General features: G+C 44.9%; 1 protein-coding gene across 1 annotated transcript in view; it reads right to left on the bottom strand.

Moving 5' to 3' along the window:
• The window catches only part of ATP8A2 (ATPase phospholipid transporting 8A2), a 379,444-nt gene that overhangs the window by 28,607 nt on the left and 332,871 nt on the right, over positions 1–17,966 (bottom strand). Inside the window, exon 13 of the mRNA XM_080799366.1 lies at positions 14,540–14,644. Within this exon, the coding sequence (XP_080655492.1) occupies positions 14,540–14,644 (105 nt within the window). The remainder of the gene's footprint in view (positions 1–14,539; positions 14,645–17,966) is intronic.

Consider the following 17,966-nt stretch of genomic DNA (forward strand, 5'->3'; position numbering starts at 1 on the left):
TTTTTTTTTTTTTTTGGATTTTAGCTCATGTAGTCACCAGGACTGACTGTACCCCAACAGGTGAATGGATAAAACATGGTCGCACACAGACACGGACACACAGACACACACGCATACAAACACACGCACACACACACACACACACACTATGGTCTCCACTGCCAGCTGGGACGGGCCCAGTAGCCAAAAGGCATGCAGCAGGGCAAGGGTCCAGAAAGACACAAAGACTATGTACAGGGGAGGGGAGTGCCGTGAGGCACCCCTTCCCACACCATATCCCGGCCTCTTCGGAGGTCCTTAGGAGCACGAGGGGCTGGTGGAACTCTCCAGGGAGGACTGGGACAGGAGCCTGGTGAGGGATCCAAGCGTAGAGTCTGCCACTGAGGACGTGGGGAAGAGTCTGTACCAGCCAGTGACCGCGGCAGTCAGGTCCAGCTCGTCCAGCATGATCTGGGTCATGCCCATGAAGCATTTGTGGTCCATGCGGACCTGGACACAGGTTTGGGAGAACAAATCATAAACTTCACTATAAATTCAATGATCAGGTTTTTCTTTTGTTATGATTTCATTTTCTTTTGTTGTTCTTGTAAATGGCAGATATTCTTTTGTTCTTGTACGTGGTAGAAGCTGATGAGAAATGCGTACACACACACACACACATTATATACACACATCTCAGTTGTTAGAAAGGTGAAAATATTTGTTATGGACACCAACATGAACAGCGGCACAGAAAATCAAGATGGGTAAACAGAAGGTGCATCTGAGAGCCTGTGCAACATTTCTAATGATGTCATAAGTTGGACGTGTTCCAAGAGAGCTATAAATGAACAAAAGTCAGAAAACACGAAATCTATGCATGGTTTAAGTATAAGCTGCTGTGCTCAAGAAAGAAATTAATGCAAGGAATCCAGCAGTGACAGAACAATGAAGTAAACTTGATGGAATGATGTGGTTATGTCCTTTGAGAATACTACATAAAAAGGAAGAAGAAGAAAAAGTCGCCTAAAGGAACAATAAGAACTGAGTACATAAATGAGGACGTGTGCTGGGCCTAATGGAAGAAATCTCCAAAGATCCTCATGGAAACTCTTTATCTGGAATCAGACGGTGCACTTTTCCCAGAGACATTTCCCACAAAATAGCACAAATACAACTCCATTGTTTTTGAGGCTGCAAGTGTATTTTCATTTCTCCATACTGAAGAAACTAAAGGGAGAAACTCTGAGGAACAGCAGCAATGCGGTCTTCAACCAGTCGACCTAGGACTGCACGGTTTGCACGTATAAAGCAGCAGAGGTCAGAATGCAGAGGAGACACGTGGCTGCAGCCTTTCTCTGGGTTATCTAACAAGAAGCTCCCTGGGCTCCTACTCTGAAAGTCACCGCGTCTCCAGCACTCCAGCACACAGAGTATCTGTAGACGGATGGTAAAAGAATACAACCGGCAACATGGCAGCTACCAGCCCACGCCTCCTTGCTCTCCCTGAGTGCCTCAGTGTCTTTGATCTTCTGCAGCCAGTGAAAGACTCTGCCTGAATGGAGGGCGTGGAATCGGCTTTGTCTCCAGCCTGTGGCCACTTGGATATTTCTTCAATTTTCAGTAGATGTGCGAGCATGGCAGAAAGATGACAGCATGGACAATGATCCCCAAGTTGCAAGTGACAAAAGCACTATCAGCAAGTTCCTGTCCTTAGCTTTTTTTAGAAAAGCAAATGCTTTCTGAACAGGTAGGATATAGCCAGGACGATAAAAGGTCTTGGTGACATGCCAGTGCTTTAATAAACAAAACAACTATCATTCTAGAAATACATGGAATAGCTACAATTTTTTCCATCTGAAACCTTGACTATTTGTGATGAACTGGAAAAAAAGAACTCTAGGGCAGAACTGGAAATTCTTTATTCCACCAGTGATGGAAAGTTATATTTATCCATAAATTCAGAGACGGCATGTAAAAGTTTCACTGTTATACTTTTTAAATTTAAATGCCAAAAACTAAATTAATCATTTTATAATACCTAAACTAGATGTGCAAGGGACATTAAAATAACTACATGTGTTTTACTTTCTCTAAAGTGTATATTCTTACCAAAGTCTTCAAATTTTTTGATGAATGTATGCTTCTGGATATTGTGATTAAATTGAAATACAGGGATAATATATGTTTTCAAAGTTACAGCACTGTTTACTATTTTTCCATCACTAGTTTTTATAGATTTTAATTATTTATTTATTTGAGAGAGAGTGAGTGTGTGAGGGGAGGACCAGAGGGAGAGGGACAAGCAGACTCCCCGCTGACCACAGAGCCCAACACGTGGTTAGAACTCAGGACCCTGAGATCATGACCTAAGCCGAAATCAAGAGTAAGACACTTAAATGACTGAACCATCCAGGTACCCCTCAACCACTAGTTTTTAAGTTGCATTCTCTATACATGATATATTTTTAAAAACATTTAAGACAAAAACCTTTAAATATTTCATGTAATGCATAGCAAACCTTAATATATTAAAAGCCATTAATGTTTCCAAGTTAACCTCCTTCTATAAAAATTTCAAATTAAATTTTTTTATATTCAACTATATAAATAGGTCACTTATTAGGAAGGTTGTAACTATATATTGTTACTCTTAAAAAAGCATTATATGTCCATTATATACAAAATAATACTGGTGATTAGCCTATTCTGTTTCAAGTGCATTGCTTGGCCATATTCATGTCTGCATAAGTCAGTTATGTAACAAGAGAACGATCAGTATCAGTGAGGCTATTTTAGAGAATTTTTGTGCTTATGTAAACCGTTGGCCGCTTCTTTATATGACTTGAGTCATTTATAAGAAATGTAGACAGGGGCGCCTTGGTGGCTCAGTGGCTTAAAGCCTCTGCCTTCGGCTTAGGTCATGATCCCAGGGTCCTGGGATCGAGCCCCGCATCAGGTTCTCTGCTCAGCGGGGAGCCTGCTTCCTCCTCTCTCTCTCTGTCTGCCTCTCTGCCTACTTGTGGTCTCTGTCTGTCAAATAAATAAGTAAAACCTTTAAAAAAAAAAGAAATGTAGACAAATTTATATTATTGATATAAATTATTTCTGTATTATTTCTATTTCTATTTAATAATTACTCAATTATTGAGTAATACATACTTATATATTATTACTTATATTATTTTACACAGTAAGCAAATATATTATTAAACATAAGAACCAAAGAAAATAGTCTAAGGTTATGAGGTGAACCATGTAACATTTTTTTTTTAATTTTATTTTTATGTATTTGAGAGAGAAAGAGAGCAAGTGAGAGAGCACAAGTAGAGGGGATGGGTAGAGGGAGGAGGAGGGAGAAGCAGAATCCCCGCCAAGCAGGGAGCCCGATGCAGGGCTCCATCCCAGGACCCTGGGATCCTCACCAGAGCTGAAGGCAGAAGCTTAACCGACTGAGCCACCCAGGCGCTCCAACGGAACACTATTAATACGGCAACTGATCTTTGTACATGAGGGCTTTTCTCAATACGGCCACAAGAAAATAGAAAAAATTTGGATAAGACATCTGTCCTCCATAAGACTTACTTCAAATTTCTGTCATTTTGAAAAATCATCTCACTGTTACACTAATTGACTTTAAAACAAATGTGTTAATTTTAACTGCTATAATGAATTCATACTAAAAAAGTTTTTTACTTTTTTGTATTTTCATATATATATATGAAAAAATATATATATCTATTTTTTTAACCTAACGTTTGAAGAATGGGAGTCTATGGCTTTCGAATAGCATGGCGATCATGTATTTTACAGCATTGGGTCATTCATCTCTCTTGCTTAAGCCCTTCCCCTGGCTCCTGGTGGCTGAAATCCTGACCCTGTATCCTTACCTGGCCCCTCGGGTGACTTAGCCCCGTACTTTGTAGGCACCAGCCTGATCACCAATTCTTCCTGCCATCTGTGATGCATCCTCCCCAGATCTTTGTTGGGTTGGCTGTATGTTTTACTTAGGTCTCTAAGTGTCGTCCTGAGAGGCTTTCCTGACACACAAACCCATTCATTCCTCCACGACAAACCTCTCTTCCATGTTCCTCACAGTGGTCATCACCGATTCTCTTGTTTATTTGCTGTTTGTTCGCTGTTGCCCTCACTGGTATGTGAGCTTGAACATGGTGGGGACCCGTCTGTTTCATCCCATGCCACACCCTGGCCTGGCACCTCCTCGGTTTTCAGTAAATGTCTGTTGCATGATGAGTAAATGACTTGTCCCGTATTAAGCCAAACACTGATTCTATTTGCTATGAAGCCAACATGTTTACTCATTAGCAAGTGTGAATTCCCAATTACCACCTCCTAAGGTGCCTTGAGCCAATCCTAATTGCTAGGGCAAGAGAATAAACACTGAATAACCACATTATCACTGCCTTGTTAGAAAGGGAAGACGTAATTGCGACTCACTGAATGGCTAAACCACCAACACTGTAAGATAAGTAGTCATTCCTGCATCCTGGCCTGTGGACGAATTTCCTCTTTTGTGCACTCGAGAGACACATTCATTTTCTTCTTCTGCTCTTATTAATAGAGAAATTTCTCCCAAAGTTCAACAGATCCATGCTAAATGCAGCAATTCCTGCCACAATAATCATCTCTGAGCGATAACTTTTACAAATTCTCTGAGTTCTCAACTACAAGGTCAATGATGTCATATTCACCTGCAGCCAAATGGCCCCTAACTGGCTTTCCAAGTGCCAGGCACAGAGACGGCAACTACTACACCTTGCCACAAAACCCACCCCTGGCACCTGGGTGTGCGTGCTCATATCAGCGCTGCATACAAAAACACACTCAAAATAAACAAAAAAGGTCCAGCACTGCCTCTCAAGTTCTTTTCACCTCTAAGTCTAATACATCCAGGAGATTCCATAATTCTCTTAAAAGCACTACAGAAGCAACTTTGCACCTGTACTTTTGGGGTGCTAGGAGGTCTACCCTTCTTTCCTCAGCCTCCCTAAGGATTTAGGAACGGCCCATTGAGAAATGAGCAGAGGAATCTGGGTTCTTGGATTATGTTTAAATTGTAACTGGATTTCAGAATGGATGTTCCTGGCCATCCCTTTTCTGCTGGCTGGAATGCTTCACCATCACAGCTGGAGGCAGGGAGGAAAAGGGAGTCACACTAAAAAGCAGACACTCACTGATAATGAAGTAGAAAAGCGATTAGCTAAGATCTTCTCAAAACCTCCCGAAGAACTAATCTCTGCTTGGAATGTGAAATATCACTATTCAAATGATAAGACCTACACTGTGAAAAAATATTATTGAAAAACTTACCTCTGCATGTTTTTATTGTTGTTCAAATGGGTTAAATAAAACTGACTTCCAAAAAAAAAAAAAAAAGGGGGAGGGGATTAGAATATTTCATACTGCTTTACAAGGCATGCAACGAGCCATCAGCATTAGTGACTGGCATTAGCCTCTCAAATAAAAATGATGTTCGAAAAGGGGCCTGTCGACCAATAGAGAGAGCTGACATTCAATTAACCTAAGCCCTGATGGGTAAAATAAATGGGCTCAGGTCATTCTGGACACAGAGTCTAAGGACATGTTACCAGCACGCCGAGACCTGACACTGACCTGCCTCCACCGCCCGCCCATCAGCTCACTTCCCCGAAGCGAGTCAGACCATGGTTTCTTCATCCTCTCCCAGAGACTGAATAAACATTCGGCAATCCTTTCATTACAGTAACGGCCAGTGGCTCGGCTCCTGGGATGTGGAGCACAGCTAATGAGCCACTCAAAGGGGAAACAAGAAGTCCTTTACTTGCTTCATAACATAGGACAAAAGGTATTTATAAACGTTTTCTTAAATTATTAAACAACAACAACAATCCCAAAGGCACTCAGGATTTACCATCCGTAAAATAACAGAGACCCAATTATTCTCCGTTGACACAGGAGGCTTAGGCATTAGGTAAATGCTAATTAGGTGTTTTACTTCCTTAGGAGTTGATTTTCCTCATCCTCTCTCTTTCCTGTGCCCAGGATGCAAACAGTCACCAGAAATCCCCATTTGGGTAATCCAGTGAGCCTTTCTGTAATTTCCTGCGCCCTTTACTCCCTTTGTTCTACTAATGCATTTCCTCACCTGTTCTGAGTATTTGTCAGCAAGGCGCAAGTTTCCCTGGGCTTGCGTGAGGGTGCTGTGGACTCTCCCACTGTTCTAAGAACCTCTCCCTGTGGTCTCTACCACCATCGCTGTATTCTTAGGCTTTGCGCTGGGTTCTTCCCTACACGGGATTAAATCCGCTCAATTAGTTTCTTTCATAGACCATCCTAGTCTCCATTAAGGTGCTTCTGGCTGGAAATCATCTTCCTCAATAAGGCTTTTCTTTTCTGAGTCCTATCAAAGTAGCTGAGCGCCTTCGTGAACTCCTTTGTATTTGCCCCGAAGTTGACAGACTGTTTGATTTCCGTATTCCTGGGGAGGGGGGCAGTCTCCGGGTTCTTTCTACATTTAGGGATGGATAAGGTACCAATGTTCAACCATTATTTTCTGGTTTCCTTGGAGTCCTGCAATCGACGTTCTCAAAGTGGCAGATTTTGACCTTTTCCCGAAGCTTCCAATCAGATTCCTGCTCTCAGGAAGCCACCCCTCCTGGTCTTTTGGGGGCTCTGCTGCTTTCCACACAGGCTAACTGAGATGCAATTGGAAATGCAAGCACTTGGGGAGCTCTCAATGCCCTGGCTTTGTTGAAGGAAGCCTGGAGTCAGGGATGAGGGTCTGGCCTCTGACTTTGCTCGTGTGATGCTAGGGGGAGAGGTGAGCTCACCTCCTTGAGGCTGAGCCCCCTTTTCTGCCTAGGAGCAAACTCATTCACAGCATGTGGTGATAATCATTGTGAGAAAAAGAAAATGGGCATAACTCTTGTTAAGCCCATGGCATTAAAAACAAGGAAGAGAGGGGGAGGAGGGTAGGGAGTGCACCTTGGGATTAAAAGAAACTTAAAAACACAGCAACCAAAGGTTACATGTGGCCCTTGCCTCGATCCTCACACAGACCTAATAAATCCCTAACAAGAGAGGCTTGGGAGGACCCAGAAAATCTGTTTATGGACTGGGTGTCAACGGATACCAAGGAATTATTAATTTTTTAGATGTGATAATAGGCACTGCAGTTACAGTGTTTATATGTAGTAGCATAATATGTATTAACAGATAATCCATGTTAAAATGTAGGATGTGAGACTTAGAGCAACATCCTGAAGTATGTGAGGGTGAAATGTGAGGCTGAGAACTTGCTTTGTAAGCTTCAGCGAAACCAAAACGGGGCTGAATGGGAGCTACATGAAGCGGTTGTGGCAAACTCTGGGCCCCGAGGATACAGGAGTTCTTCGTACTAGTTGCCCTACTGTTGTGTATGTTGACTATCTGAATAACTGAAAAAACTTTCAGAATGAATAAAGACAGCCCAGGCTGACATTATCCTAGCGGTGAGAAGTCAGACAACTCAGTTACGCCAGAGGGTGGTCTGGAGGTGGAAGCATATGTCCTCAGGACTGCAGGTGCCCCCAGCACAAGGGACTGCCTCATTTGTTCCTGAGGACCCAGAGCGCGACCCAGTACCAACACCGTTGTCTAAAACCAGCTAACAGAGAAGGGCCAAGGGCAGCACCAGCCACAGAAAGGCATGACTAAGCTCAGGGAGGGGCAGCCTAGGAGGGCAAGGGGAGGCGGGAGGCCAGAAGAGGGAGAGAAGGAGGACATGTCTGTGTGGTCCCAGTCTGCACTAAGTTGGACCGCTAATAGGAAAGGTTCTAGACCAGGGAATGGCAGGAGTAGGGTTGTGCTTTGGAAATAGGCTCGGCTGTGTGGAGGGTGGAGCGAGGCAGGAAGGCACCACAGCAGGGAGACCAGTCAGGGGGACAGTAGGGCAAAGAAGCCACTGACTCCAGGAACGGTGCTGGTCCAGTGGCTGCAAAGATGGCCTGTTTCAGAGTCCTGGCACCCTACTGCACATGGCAGCAGAGAGGGGACAGGATGATGTGGAGAGGGTGTCTGAGGTACTGTGGCAACTTGTCACTGATAGGGGGGTGGGCGGGAAACTCCAAAGGAAGGCCTGGGCCTCAAGAGAAGATGGCCAGCTCGGCCCGAGATGCGCTGCGTACAGTCTGGGTGTGGGACACTAAGGTGGACTTAGTGAATGCAGGAATCCAAGGCTGACTTGGGCAACTGTCAGGATTGCGAACTCTCCCCCATGCTCCTGACCCCACATTCACTGTGGCTTCCTCACGCTGCTCTGGTGTGCCTGGGACTGGGCTGGATCCATGCCCTTTGCCCCAGCCAAGGGGGGCATACCCTGATGAGGTGACCCAGTGTGTGTGCTGTATGCATGCTCTAAGAGCACTGGGGAAAACCCACATGTATTAGAAGCTGAAACTTGGTATTCAGCTTCCATGTTACAGGACAACATGGGGGTTACCACTGCCCGAATGTCTCCATCTGCTACAGATTTAATATGTACTCTTTCCCTTAAAACTCCAAGCCACTTGATGATGAGAAAGCTGAAGTTCAGAGAAGTTAATAACCCAATGAAGGTCGGGGCGCCTGGGTGGCTCAGTGGGTTAAAGCCTCTGCCTTCGGCTCGGGTCATGGTCCCAGGGTCCTGGGATCGAGCCCCACATCGGGCTCTCTGCTCCGCAGGGAGCCTGCTTCCTCCTCCTCTCTCTCTCTCTCTGCCTGCCTCTTTGCCTACTTGTGATCTGTCAAATAAATAAATAAAATCTTTAAAAAAAAATAAAAAATAACCCAATGAAGGTCACACAGCTGAGTGAGAGGCAGGGCTCAGAGCCCTGCTCAGGTCTGTCTGTCTCAATGCCCTGTGCTCTTTCCTCCGCTTCATGACACAGTGATGGAAAAAATGCAGCTGGAAGTGAAATAAATCTTAACCAGGTGTTGGGAGCAGACATTTGCCACCTGGCCTGGAGAAGTTTGCTAAAATGATGCCATAATTTCCTATCCTTTTAGCTAATAAAAAACTAATAGATACTTTAGGGAGGAGAAGGGTGGGAAGGGGAATCAAAGGGAAGACAGAGAGACGTGAGCTGCCAACAGCCCAAACTAGAAGGCAAAACTATTCCTTCTGAACTGATACAAAGACTACACTGGGGAAATAAGATACCATCAAGCTGGTGTATCTCCTACTTTGAGGGTTGCTTGCATTTATCTTTGACTCAGCAATTAAACAGTTTTGACCTGGGAGGTGTGACAACACCAAAAAGCTTTTAAACATTATTTTATTTTATTTATTTTTAACATTTTATCTACTTATTTGTCAGAGAGAGAGAGAACATGAGCAAGAGAGCTAACAAGGAGGGGAACAGTGAGCAGAGAGAGAAGCAGGCTCCTTGCTGAGTGGGGAGCCTGATTCGGGGCTCCATCCCAGGACCTTGGGATCATGACCTAAGTCGAAGGCAAATGCTTAACCAACTGAGCCACCCAGGCATCCCTAAACATTATTTTAAAGATCAAAGGATCTCTGTTTAAAGCTCAAAGCATAGTGGCTACTCACCTCAAAATGTATTGGGGAGTTTCTGTTTTTTAATATAATTGGTTTTTAAAAGAGCACCAGGTGAGTGCTGCCTGGAATGGAGGGATGATCTTTGGTGTGTTTGAAAATGGTGCTGATATGTTTCAGGCTCTGGCCTCTACTTTTCCACTGATAACACTCCATTAGGATTCCCAGATGGCTGGCTTGGACCTGTGCCCTGCCTATCTGCACAGCAGTAGCCTTGATGACACAGGCGCTGCGTGAGCCCAGGCTGTGGCACCCAGACACAGGAGTGAATCAAGTTTCCCTCCTGAATCCCCAAGAGGCAGACAGGCTGTCTAGATTACCCTGTGTGCGCCGGCTGGGCCCTGGGGTCACAGAGCCCATGTATCAGCATTCATGAGGACATAAAACCAAGTAAGAGATTCAGTGATCCCTCACTATAAGGCAAAGACCAGTCATCCGGCTACCTTTACCGAGGGCACAGAGTAAACTACACTCCGGCGAAGCACTTAAGTGAAAGAGAATCCCACTGCCTTGCTGGTGAAAGCCAAGGGTAGCAACCAGAACTCCTTGACCTTGAAACTGGAGAAAAATCAGCCGGGACCTACCCTCCCCCTGCCCACCCCAACAACTGTGGTGAACAGAAAGAAGTTCTAAAACAAAACAAGGGTCCCCTAGTGGTTTATTTGGATTAAGTATAACTAGAAAACTCAATGTTTTCATCAAATATATTCACCTTGCTTCCTGACTGCTGTAATACCAGAACACCCGAATATCCTCTACTTTGCACTGAGGAAGAAAAACAATTTAAAGGGGGAAAATTTAGTTTGTCAACCATACACGACATCCTGGACATTTTAAAAAATTATATTTGTAAAGGTAAGTGGCCACCGGTAGATTTTCTTCCACCAGAGGAAAAATACAGTCACATGAGTTACACTTTAGGAATAAAGAAGGAGAGGGAGAAAATACTACCAAAACATTGAAAGAAAGAATTCTTTCCTTAGCTCATTTTTTGAGACATGTGCAAGGTACTGACATGCATGATAGATTCTATTCTACACACAGGACAGTCGGGATATCTCTTGGTCAAGTTTTTTGGGGAAGATGGCTTGGGGCAATGTATTCTGAACAATACAAATATTAACAAGTGTCTAGAGTTTGTGAGGTACACAGACAATACACCAAGAAAAATGTTTCATCAGGAAAAGACAAAATAAAAGACAAAATGAAAACATTTCTATTTGCCACCTGAAGCATTTTCTTTTTTCCCTGTACTTTCTCGATAACTCAATCATAGATCTCATCTTTTCTCTTTATCAGCTTGTTTTCTCTAAGTCATGAGTACAGGCTTAATTGTGCATAAATGACACACGTTCATTTTGGAACACAAAATTTACTAATGCAAAAGTGCAGGAGTGTGCTAATGAAATTTTCATGTTTATCAAAATAATAAAAGAGTTTGGGGCTTTGACAAGATCAATAAAATGGTAAGTTGAAGTATTTTATTGCATGAATAAAGGGCATAGGGGAACACTTAGAATTCCTAGCTACTGTCAAAATTGTAATTGCAAATTTGGCACGAAAGGGCTTTTTTTTTTTTTTTAAGATTAATGCATACAAATTTTTGTTCTATTTCTTATGAGTACATTCCTGAGAAAAACTGCTCGAATATTTGCCGGTGACTTGGACCTAGGTTTTATGACTTGGCAGAGTGTACTGAAGGGGCCTTAAGGAAAGCTTTCAGCATTGAGCTGCATAGCTGTCCGGTGGTTAGGGATGGCGAGGACACCTGGCGAGCAGAGGCCCTGAAAGGCAGGGTTGGTGGGAGGACCAGCTCCCAGCCTTACTCATCTTTGTATGGGGAGGTGATGCTAATGTCCCACGCATCTGTCCATCTGTGACTCTGTTAGCTCTGTTCCGAAGCCGTGAAGTAAGTGGTCCCCTCATGACAGGCCAAGTGGCCACCGGCCTCTCTCTCAGCAGCGCTCCATGGCTACTCTTAACGTGGGCCTACACAAGGGGCTCCAGCTGCCCTGCACGGAGAATGCGGGCTCACCTTCCTCTCCTCCTCACCAGCTCACTGGGCTTTTGCAGTGCTAGTCAGCCAACAAGTATTTACAGAGTGTTTACTATGCACCAGCCTAACGGCAAAAGAGAGATATCCGAGCATACTGAAATATTAGATGGGGGTGGGATTAAGGAATGGGACATGTGAGAAGAGAGAGAGAAGTACTCAGGCTCCCTCCAGGAGGGTGTCTCTAAATCATTACAAGGAGGAAGGGAGCTGAAGAAACCTCCCCACCAACCCCAGCCCCTGGGCTTACCCTCCTCCGCCCCTCCCCCACCCCTCCCCGGTACCAGAACTGCCCAGGAATCCAGGCAGGTGTGAAAGAAGCAAACAAAGGTGATAAACGGAACAGTTGTGAGGCCAAGCAGGACAAAATCAGAGCAGCTGGTCCCACTATCTAGTTGGCAAAGGACCACCCAGAAAATCTGGGAGCAATTAGGAGGGAGAAAAAAACAAACAGTGGTGGTGGTGGCGGTGGCTGGGCGCTCTGAAGCTGATGGGAGGCAGAGATCACACAAGTGAGGTGGGACACTGGGACTAGAGGAGCCCCAGTCAGGAGGTGGGGGCGGGGCACACTCACGTTTCATGCGCTGTGGGTAAAATTACGAGGTTGCAAAATTGACAAAGCGATCAGAAAACAGATTTTAAAATGCAGACGGTGGGAGACCACACTTAAACTGTAATTATCTTCCGATATTCACTGGAACATTGAAAAGTGAATTGTGAACAGGATATGTGAGTTTTAAAAATTCTGTTCTTTTTATCAACAGTGAGGAGGGCTCATATCCCCCCGGCCAAAGTGAAGGCTAGCAGCTGACACTCTGCATTCCAGCCACGGGTCAGGCAATATGCCGCGCTCTGCACACTGTTTCATGAGCCCCAGCCTTGCTTCCCCCACATACTACTCTTCTGTTGCGGATGAAGAGACCATCCCACTGTAGGAAATAGCTTGTCCAAGGTCACATGGCTAAGCAACAGCTGAGCCAGAACTGAAACACAGGCTCCAGATCCCTTGGAGCGAATTGCACCAGGGCACATAATCCCACTGGGCACCCCCCCCCCCCCGCCCCGCCACAGGCTGCTCCCTCTGACGGAAACACGCACTCATCACTTCCGTCTGCTCACCTCCTCCAAGCCCTGTTTTCCATCCCATCCCCCATGTGAAGCTCTTCACCTCTCAAGCCAGGTGGCCTCCTAGCTTGCTGCTTCCTCTCAATGCCTCCCTGCTCCCCACCCAATGTCCAGCCCTATTAGCCGGCGGGGTCAGAACCAGACCCTGACCCACATCAGATCAAACATGGCAAAGCGCCTTCCTGTGCCACGTGAGGCGCAAGGTTTTCCTGTCCAACATCGCATAAAAGTTTTAGAATTTGGCTTTGAAATTCTCCTTTGACTTAAAAATTACCCATGATCTCTCAGCAGCTACTGTGTGTGAGTGAGCATTCTTGAGATCTAAGAGGTCCTGGGAGTGGTTTTCAAAGAAGCCAAAACTCCGTGTACTTAATAAACCTAAGTGGTTACTAAAATTGATCTGCATTTTGTAGAGTTTTAAGCCTTTATGAATTTCAATTTGCAGAGGCTTCTCCCTATTTTTAGAGTCTATGAACATTTTGGGGGGCGGTCCAAGGATTTTGTAAGTCCTTGAAAATCTAGTAGGTGCTAAGCACTATGCCTAAAGTATCTAACGGAGAGCGCCGGCCTTGGCTGTGGGCTGCCCAGTGTAATGGTTCTGTATAGACCTGCTTCAGGCCCTTCCGCTGTCCCCATACACTCGTGGCTTTCGGTTATTAAAGACAGTGGTTTTTGTCCTGTTGACAGATTATTTTTTAGAGTGACGAGCACAGCTGCCATGTAACAGATGCTAATGGACTCGCTTGTTAAAAAATGCCATAAACAAATACAAAACCCACAACTTCAGCTACGGACTCGACCACCCCTCTCCTAAAACATCTGCAGTAATTTAAAGCGATATTCCTAATATGTCTCAAAATTCAGATTCTCTTAAAAAGAAATGCGTTGTCTTCATTGCTTTGAAAAATGGTATGAATACACAGAATAAAACAAGACATCCAGGAAGAGTCTCTAGAAGTGTTCAACTTGTAGGTCTCTGTTTCCCTGGCAGGTAGATACAGACTTCCTTCAGAGCATTGGCAGGACAGCTGTACTCCTAATCCTGCAGACATGCCGTGTGTTTAAGACGGCGATGCTCGACTGTTCTTGGGATCAGGTAGACTTTCTTTGGTAGTATATGGGCTTTAACTAAATGCAATCTAATAACATTATAACAAAAATGATTAATCAAAAGCTTTTCTCATACCCAACTTAGAGACAGGGAGGAGGCAGCCGAGGTTCTACCACAAATAAGGGAAGGGAACGATAACATTTGTCTCTCTGAACTAGCCTGGACTTTCACATGATAGTTTTCTCAACCCAAGCAGAAAATCATAATTCATGAAAAGGAAAACAAAAAGGCCCAGGTATACTTGCCATGAACTATATATAACAAAATAGACATGAATAACGGGTGTCATTTGGCACACAAACCTTCATGGTAGATACTCATCCTCTAGTCTAATAACTGGCCCTGGTTTCAAAAGGCCTAGCTTTTAAATACTCTTTGGTAATATAACTAAAACAGAACTTGTCCACGTCAGGGTAGTATTGCTACTATTTCTGTTTTCTACATGTGCATTGTTTTACCCGGGCCCAATAAAAACTCCAGTTTTACCTGGGGACAGACTAGATTTCATGTGACCACGGAGAAAATGTAATTTAAATCTCCCTATGACGGTATTCTTAGAGAATAACCAAAACACTTAAAACAGCAGTTCATGCTCACATGGAAAACAGAGAAGAGAAACAGAAAGCCGGGAAGGAAAGGTAGGGAGAAGGGCCGAGAGGACTGGTGCTCCCCACACACTCTGTCGGAGCTGGCCCACCTCTTTCCATTACTGTCCCGAAGCATCGCCTTCCCCATCACTCTGGACTTCGTCTCCAGCTCCTGTACCTCCTCCAGCAATGTTTTTTTGCAGGTATGCTTGGCCCTGTGTCACAAGGAAAAGACAAAAAGCACATGACACATGAAACTTACACAGCTGTAGAGACGGTCGCTCCCTTTGGGGCCATCTCTGGATGCACTTTGAGGCTGAGGCTGCGACTTTGGACATCACGGAACACTCTTACCGTCCCTGTGTATGGCCAGGGTTCTACTTTCATAACCTGGGAAGCATCCCAAGTTTTGAGGAACACACTTGGACCATGAACCTCCTAAGTTACTCCACAACCCCCAAAGAACACCGCTTGTTGCTGAAAGCCTGGGGATCTGGCTGAGGACCCCCACCATTCTGACCAAAGACCCCGGCTCACGGATGTCTATTTCTAAAGCTTTTCACTGCAGGATCTGGGAACCCAGAGGATGCTTTAAATCCTTCCCCTAGTGGATATATGCAGGTTCCTTGGCCCCGGCCCATGTGATCACAGAGCCCCAGGTGAGCAGTTTGTTCTCTTTTTAGCATGGAAAGAGACACTGTCACAGCAGGAATGGGATTTATAATGCTGGAGTTCACGCTCTGCAGGTCAAACCGTGCATCTGAAATTTAGGGTCAACACAAATATCTGGGCACAGCTTTTCCACCCTTCTCTTGCAGAGACTTACCATTAGGGCCCATATTCGTGGGCCCCCACAGAGTAAAACAACTGAGGGAGTAACGAAAACAAGCTGGCCTCTTGACCACCGCTGAAACCTCAGCCTGGTCCCATTATGCCCCTTGAACTGAAGGAATAGCTGCCTGCACCCTTTTTCTGGTTAAATGAAGAATACCTTACAAGTGTTCAAATAAGCGGCTGATCTAGGGTCTCCCTAAAGTTGAGACTACACACAGAGCTCCTGGTTGGAAAGGATACAGTTGAAGAAAGGCGGTTAGCTGGACACGGGTATGAGACGGGAAAAGAAAAACTCAAGAAGCAAAAAGGCTCCGAGCTTAGCAATATAGGGCAGTTTTCCTTGTTACGAAAAGCTTATCATTCGTTTCAACGTGAACAGATGTGAAGACCCTGTTAAGGACCAGGACTCAAAGACAGAAGATGAACAAACACGGAGCGTCTCTGTACGGAAGGGAGAACTGTGGAACAGGAACATTCGGGAGATGGGAGCTGTTTCAGGGGAATCACATACGCCCGCCCACCCTCCACCTTCAAGGGAAGAAAGTCTGTTAAGATAATGCCCAGTCATCCCCTAACACTCCAAGTTAATCTATAATGGAGTATTAGTCCGAAGACACTGTATATGCGCCTGCCATTCCTTTCCTCCAAAGTAAACACGAGCACTTGGCCGCACAGGTTTTAACACATAATACCTTAATTACACCAAGCCGAGTCCGGGGACTCAGTAGTGATAACATTCCGCAGTTCAAAGCAGAGGCGGTGGAATTTTAATTTAAACAAGAAATGAGAAAACATTTAGCGTTTTGCTGGAGACAGGCAAAAACTTTACACTGTTCCGTATTACTGAATATGCTGCGCCCCCAACTTTCACTTTCATCTCATGGGCTCACGGGGCTAGAATGGTACCAAGACAACCCGAGTCACAAGCCACACTCCAGCAGGATTCACCCCGGATTTCCAGGCCCCAGGAGGACATGCGTGCCAGTCCTGAGGCCGAGTGTGTGCCCTGTTTCAGGGCCCTCCTCGCTCCACCACTGTCCTCCCCTCTTTCCTCTGTCTTCCTCCCCACACAGAGCAAGCAGGGCTCCCCAACCTCTGGAACAGCCCTCAGAGTTCTCTTCTGGGCCTGGTGACAAGGGCATCATCAAGAAATAGGCTAGGGACAGGAAGGCTGGGCCAGTGGGTGCAGGGTCCTGGAAATCTATACCTTAGGCCAAGGGAGAGAGAATCTGGCTCACTGCATCGAAGCTGCTGGTGTGGGCTCATTCATAAAATCACCTCAGAAGGAAATGATCACCAGGCACTGTGCATGTTCTCAGTGGATGAAACTCATCTGTGTCCAGGAGTTACTCAACAATTTCTTAGTATTTCCACAAGGCGAGCTCCCACAGGCTAGCCTGGGAACTTGACCACTATTTGAGAACACTGGGTGGCAATGCTGGGGACGATTCTGTGAGTCTTTCTGTGTGCGGCACTGGGGTAGAAGCAATGTTAGCAGTGCAAAACCACTTTCTCAGCAGCCTTTATCTAATAAAGCCTTAATTAGATAAATGATCCCCCCATCAAAGTCCACCTGTGAAAAGCCAGTCTTTAAGCATTAGCCACTGGCATGCAATTTAGGTCTCACCAGGAGCTGGGGTTTGGCTTGCTCAGCCACAGCTGTGACAGAGTGAGCCCCATTATCCATGAGTGGCTTATCCCCAGTGGTCCAGGGCTGCTCCATCTAACCCGCATCAAGAAACCAGATGACTGCAGAAGGGGCAATGTGGGGCTGCTTGGCCACTGTCAGAGTGCGAGAGCATCGGGGAGCCTCCGGGGACAGCTGTGGGTAACTCCAGGTTAGGAGGGACTTTTAAAATAAGTAGATTGGCTTAGATTTTCATCTTTTTTTTTTTCTGGAAGTTTTCCTCGACTCTTTCTTGTGCATGGAAAAGCAGCAAGTCAGAAGGAGACATTAAATTCTAAATGTGGATAAACATGTAAATGCGGTGTGCTTCACATGAACTTATTGTAGGTAGAAAGTTTTTTTTTACAAAAATATCAAGACTCATTTGTATACAGAAATTTCATATTACCTTTTATTTCCATTTAACTGCCTATCTGGGATTATAATAAGGAAATGAAGTCATTCTGGAATTGCTGAACGTATTGTGTGTTGATGGGTAAAGCATAAGAGATACAGTAGGATAAAAGGAGACCGGTTCCTGTGTTCAGTGGCCTTGAGCTTTATGTTATTTTTGTAAAGCAACTAACGGATTTCTCCTAAATGAGAATAAGTACACGGCAGCTTACCTAAGAATATTGTCATGGGTAAACATTTTGGAAGTGCGTAAGCTAAAGGATGTTAAAAGTTGTTCTGGGCAATTTAAACTTCATGCTCCTCATAAAAATACTCATTAGCCAGGTATCACATATAATCAATCAATTATTTCAGTAAAAGATGTGTTAGTTTGGTCCCTCGTGAAAATTATGGTTGACAGGATAAAAGAGTAGCTACTTTACGGTGTCCAAATCTGACTTAAGATAGTCTAATAATGGATCTTCAAGCAGAAAGCTGACAGACTTCATGGAAAAAATGACTAAATTACCTCATGCTGAGTTTCTTTCTTTCTTTTTTTTTTCTCCTGACTCTGAAGAGTCTAGGTCCTAAAATGCGAGAGAGGGACTGGACAAAGTAAGGGGGGAAATGCAGAAAGAGAGCAG

This window comes from Martes martes (assembly GCF_963455335.1).
Source record: "Martes martes genome assembly, chromosome: 3".
NCBI lineage: Eukaryota > Metazoa > Chordata > Mammalia > Carnivora > Mustelidae > Martes > Martes martes.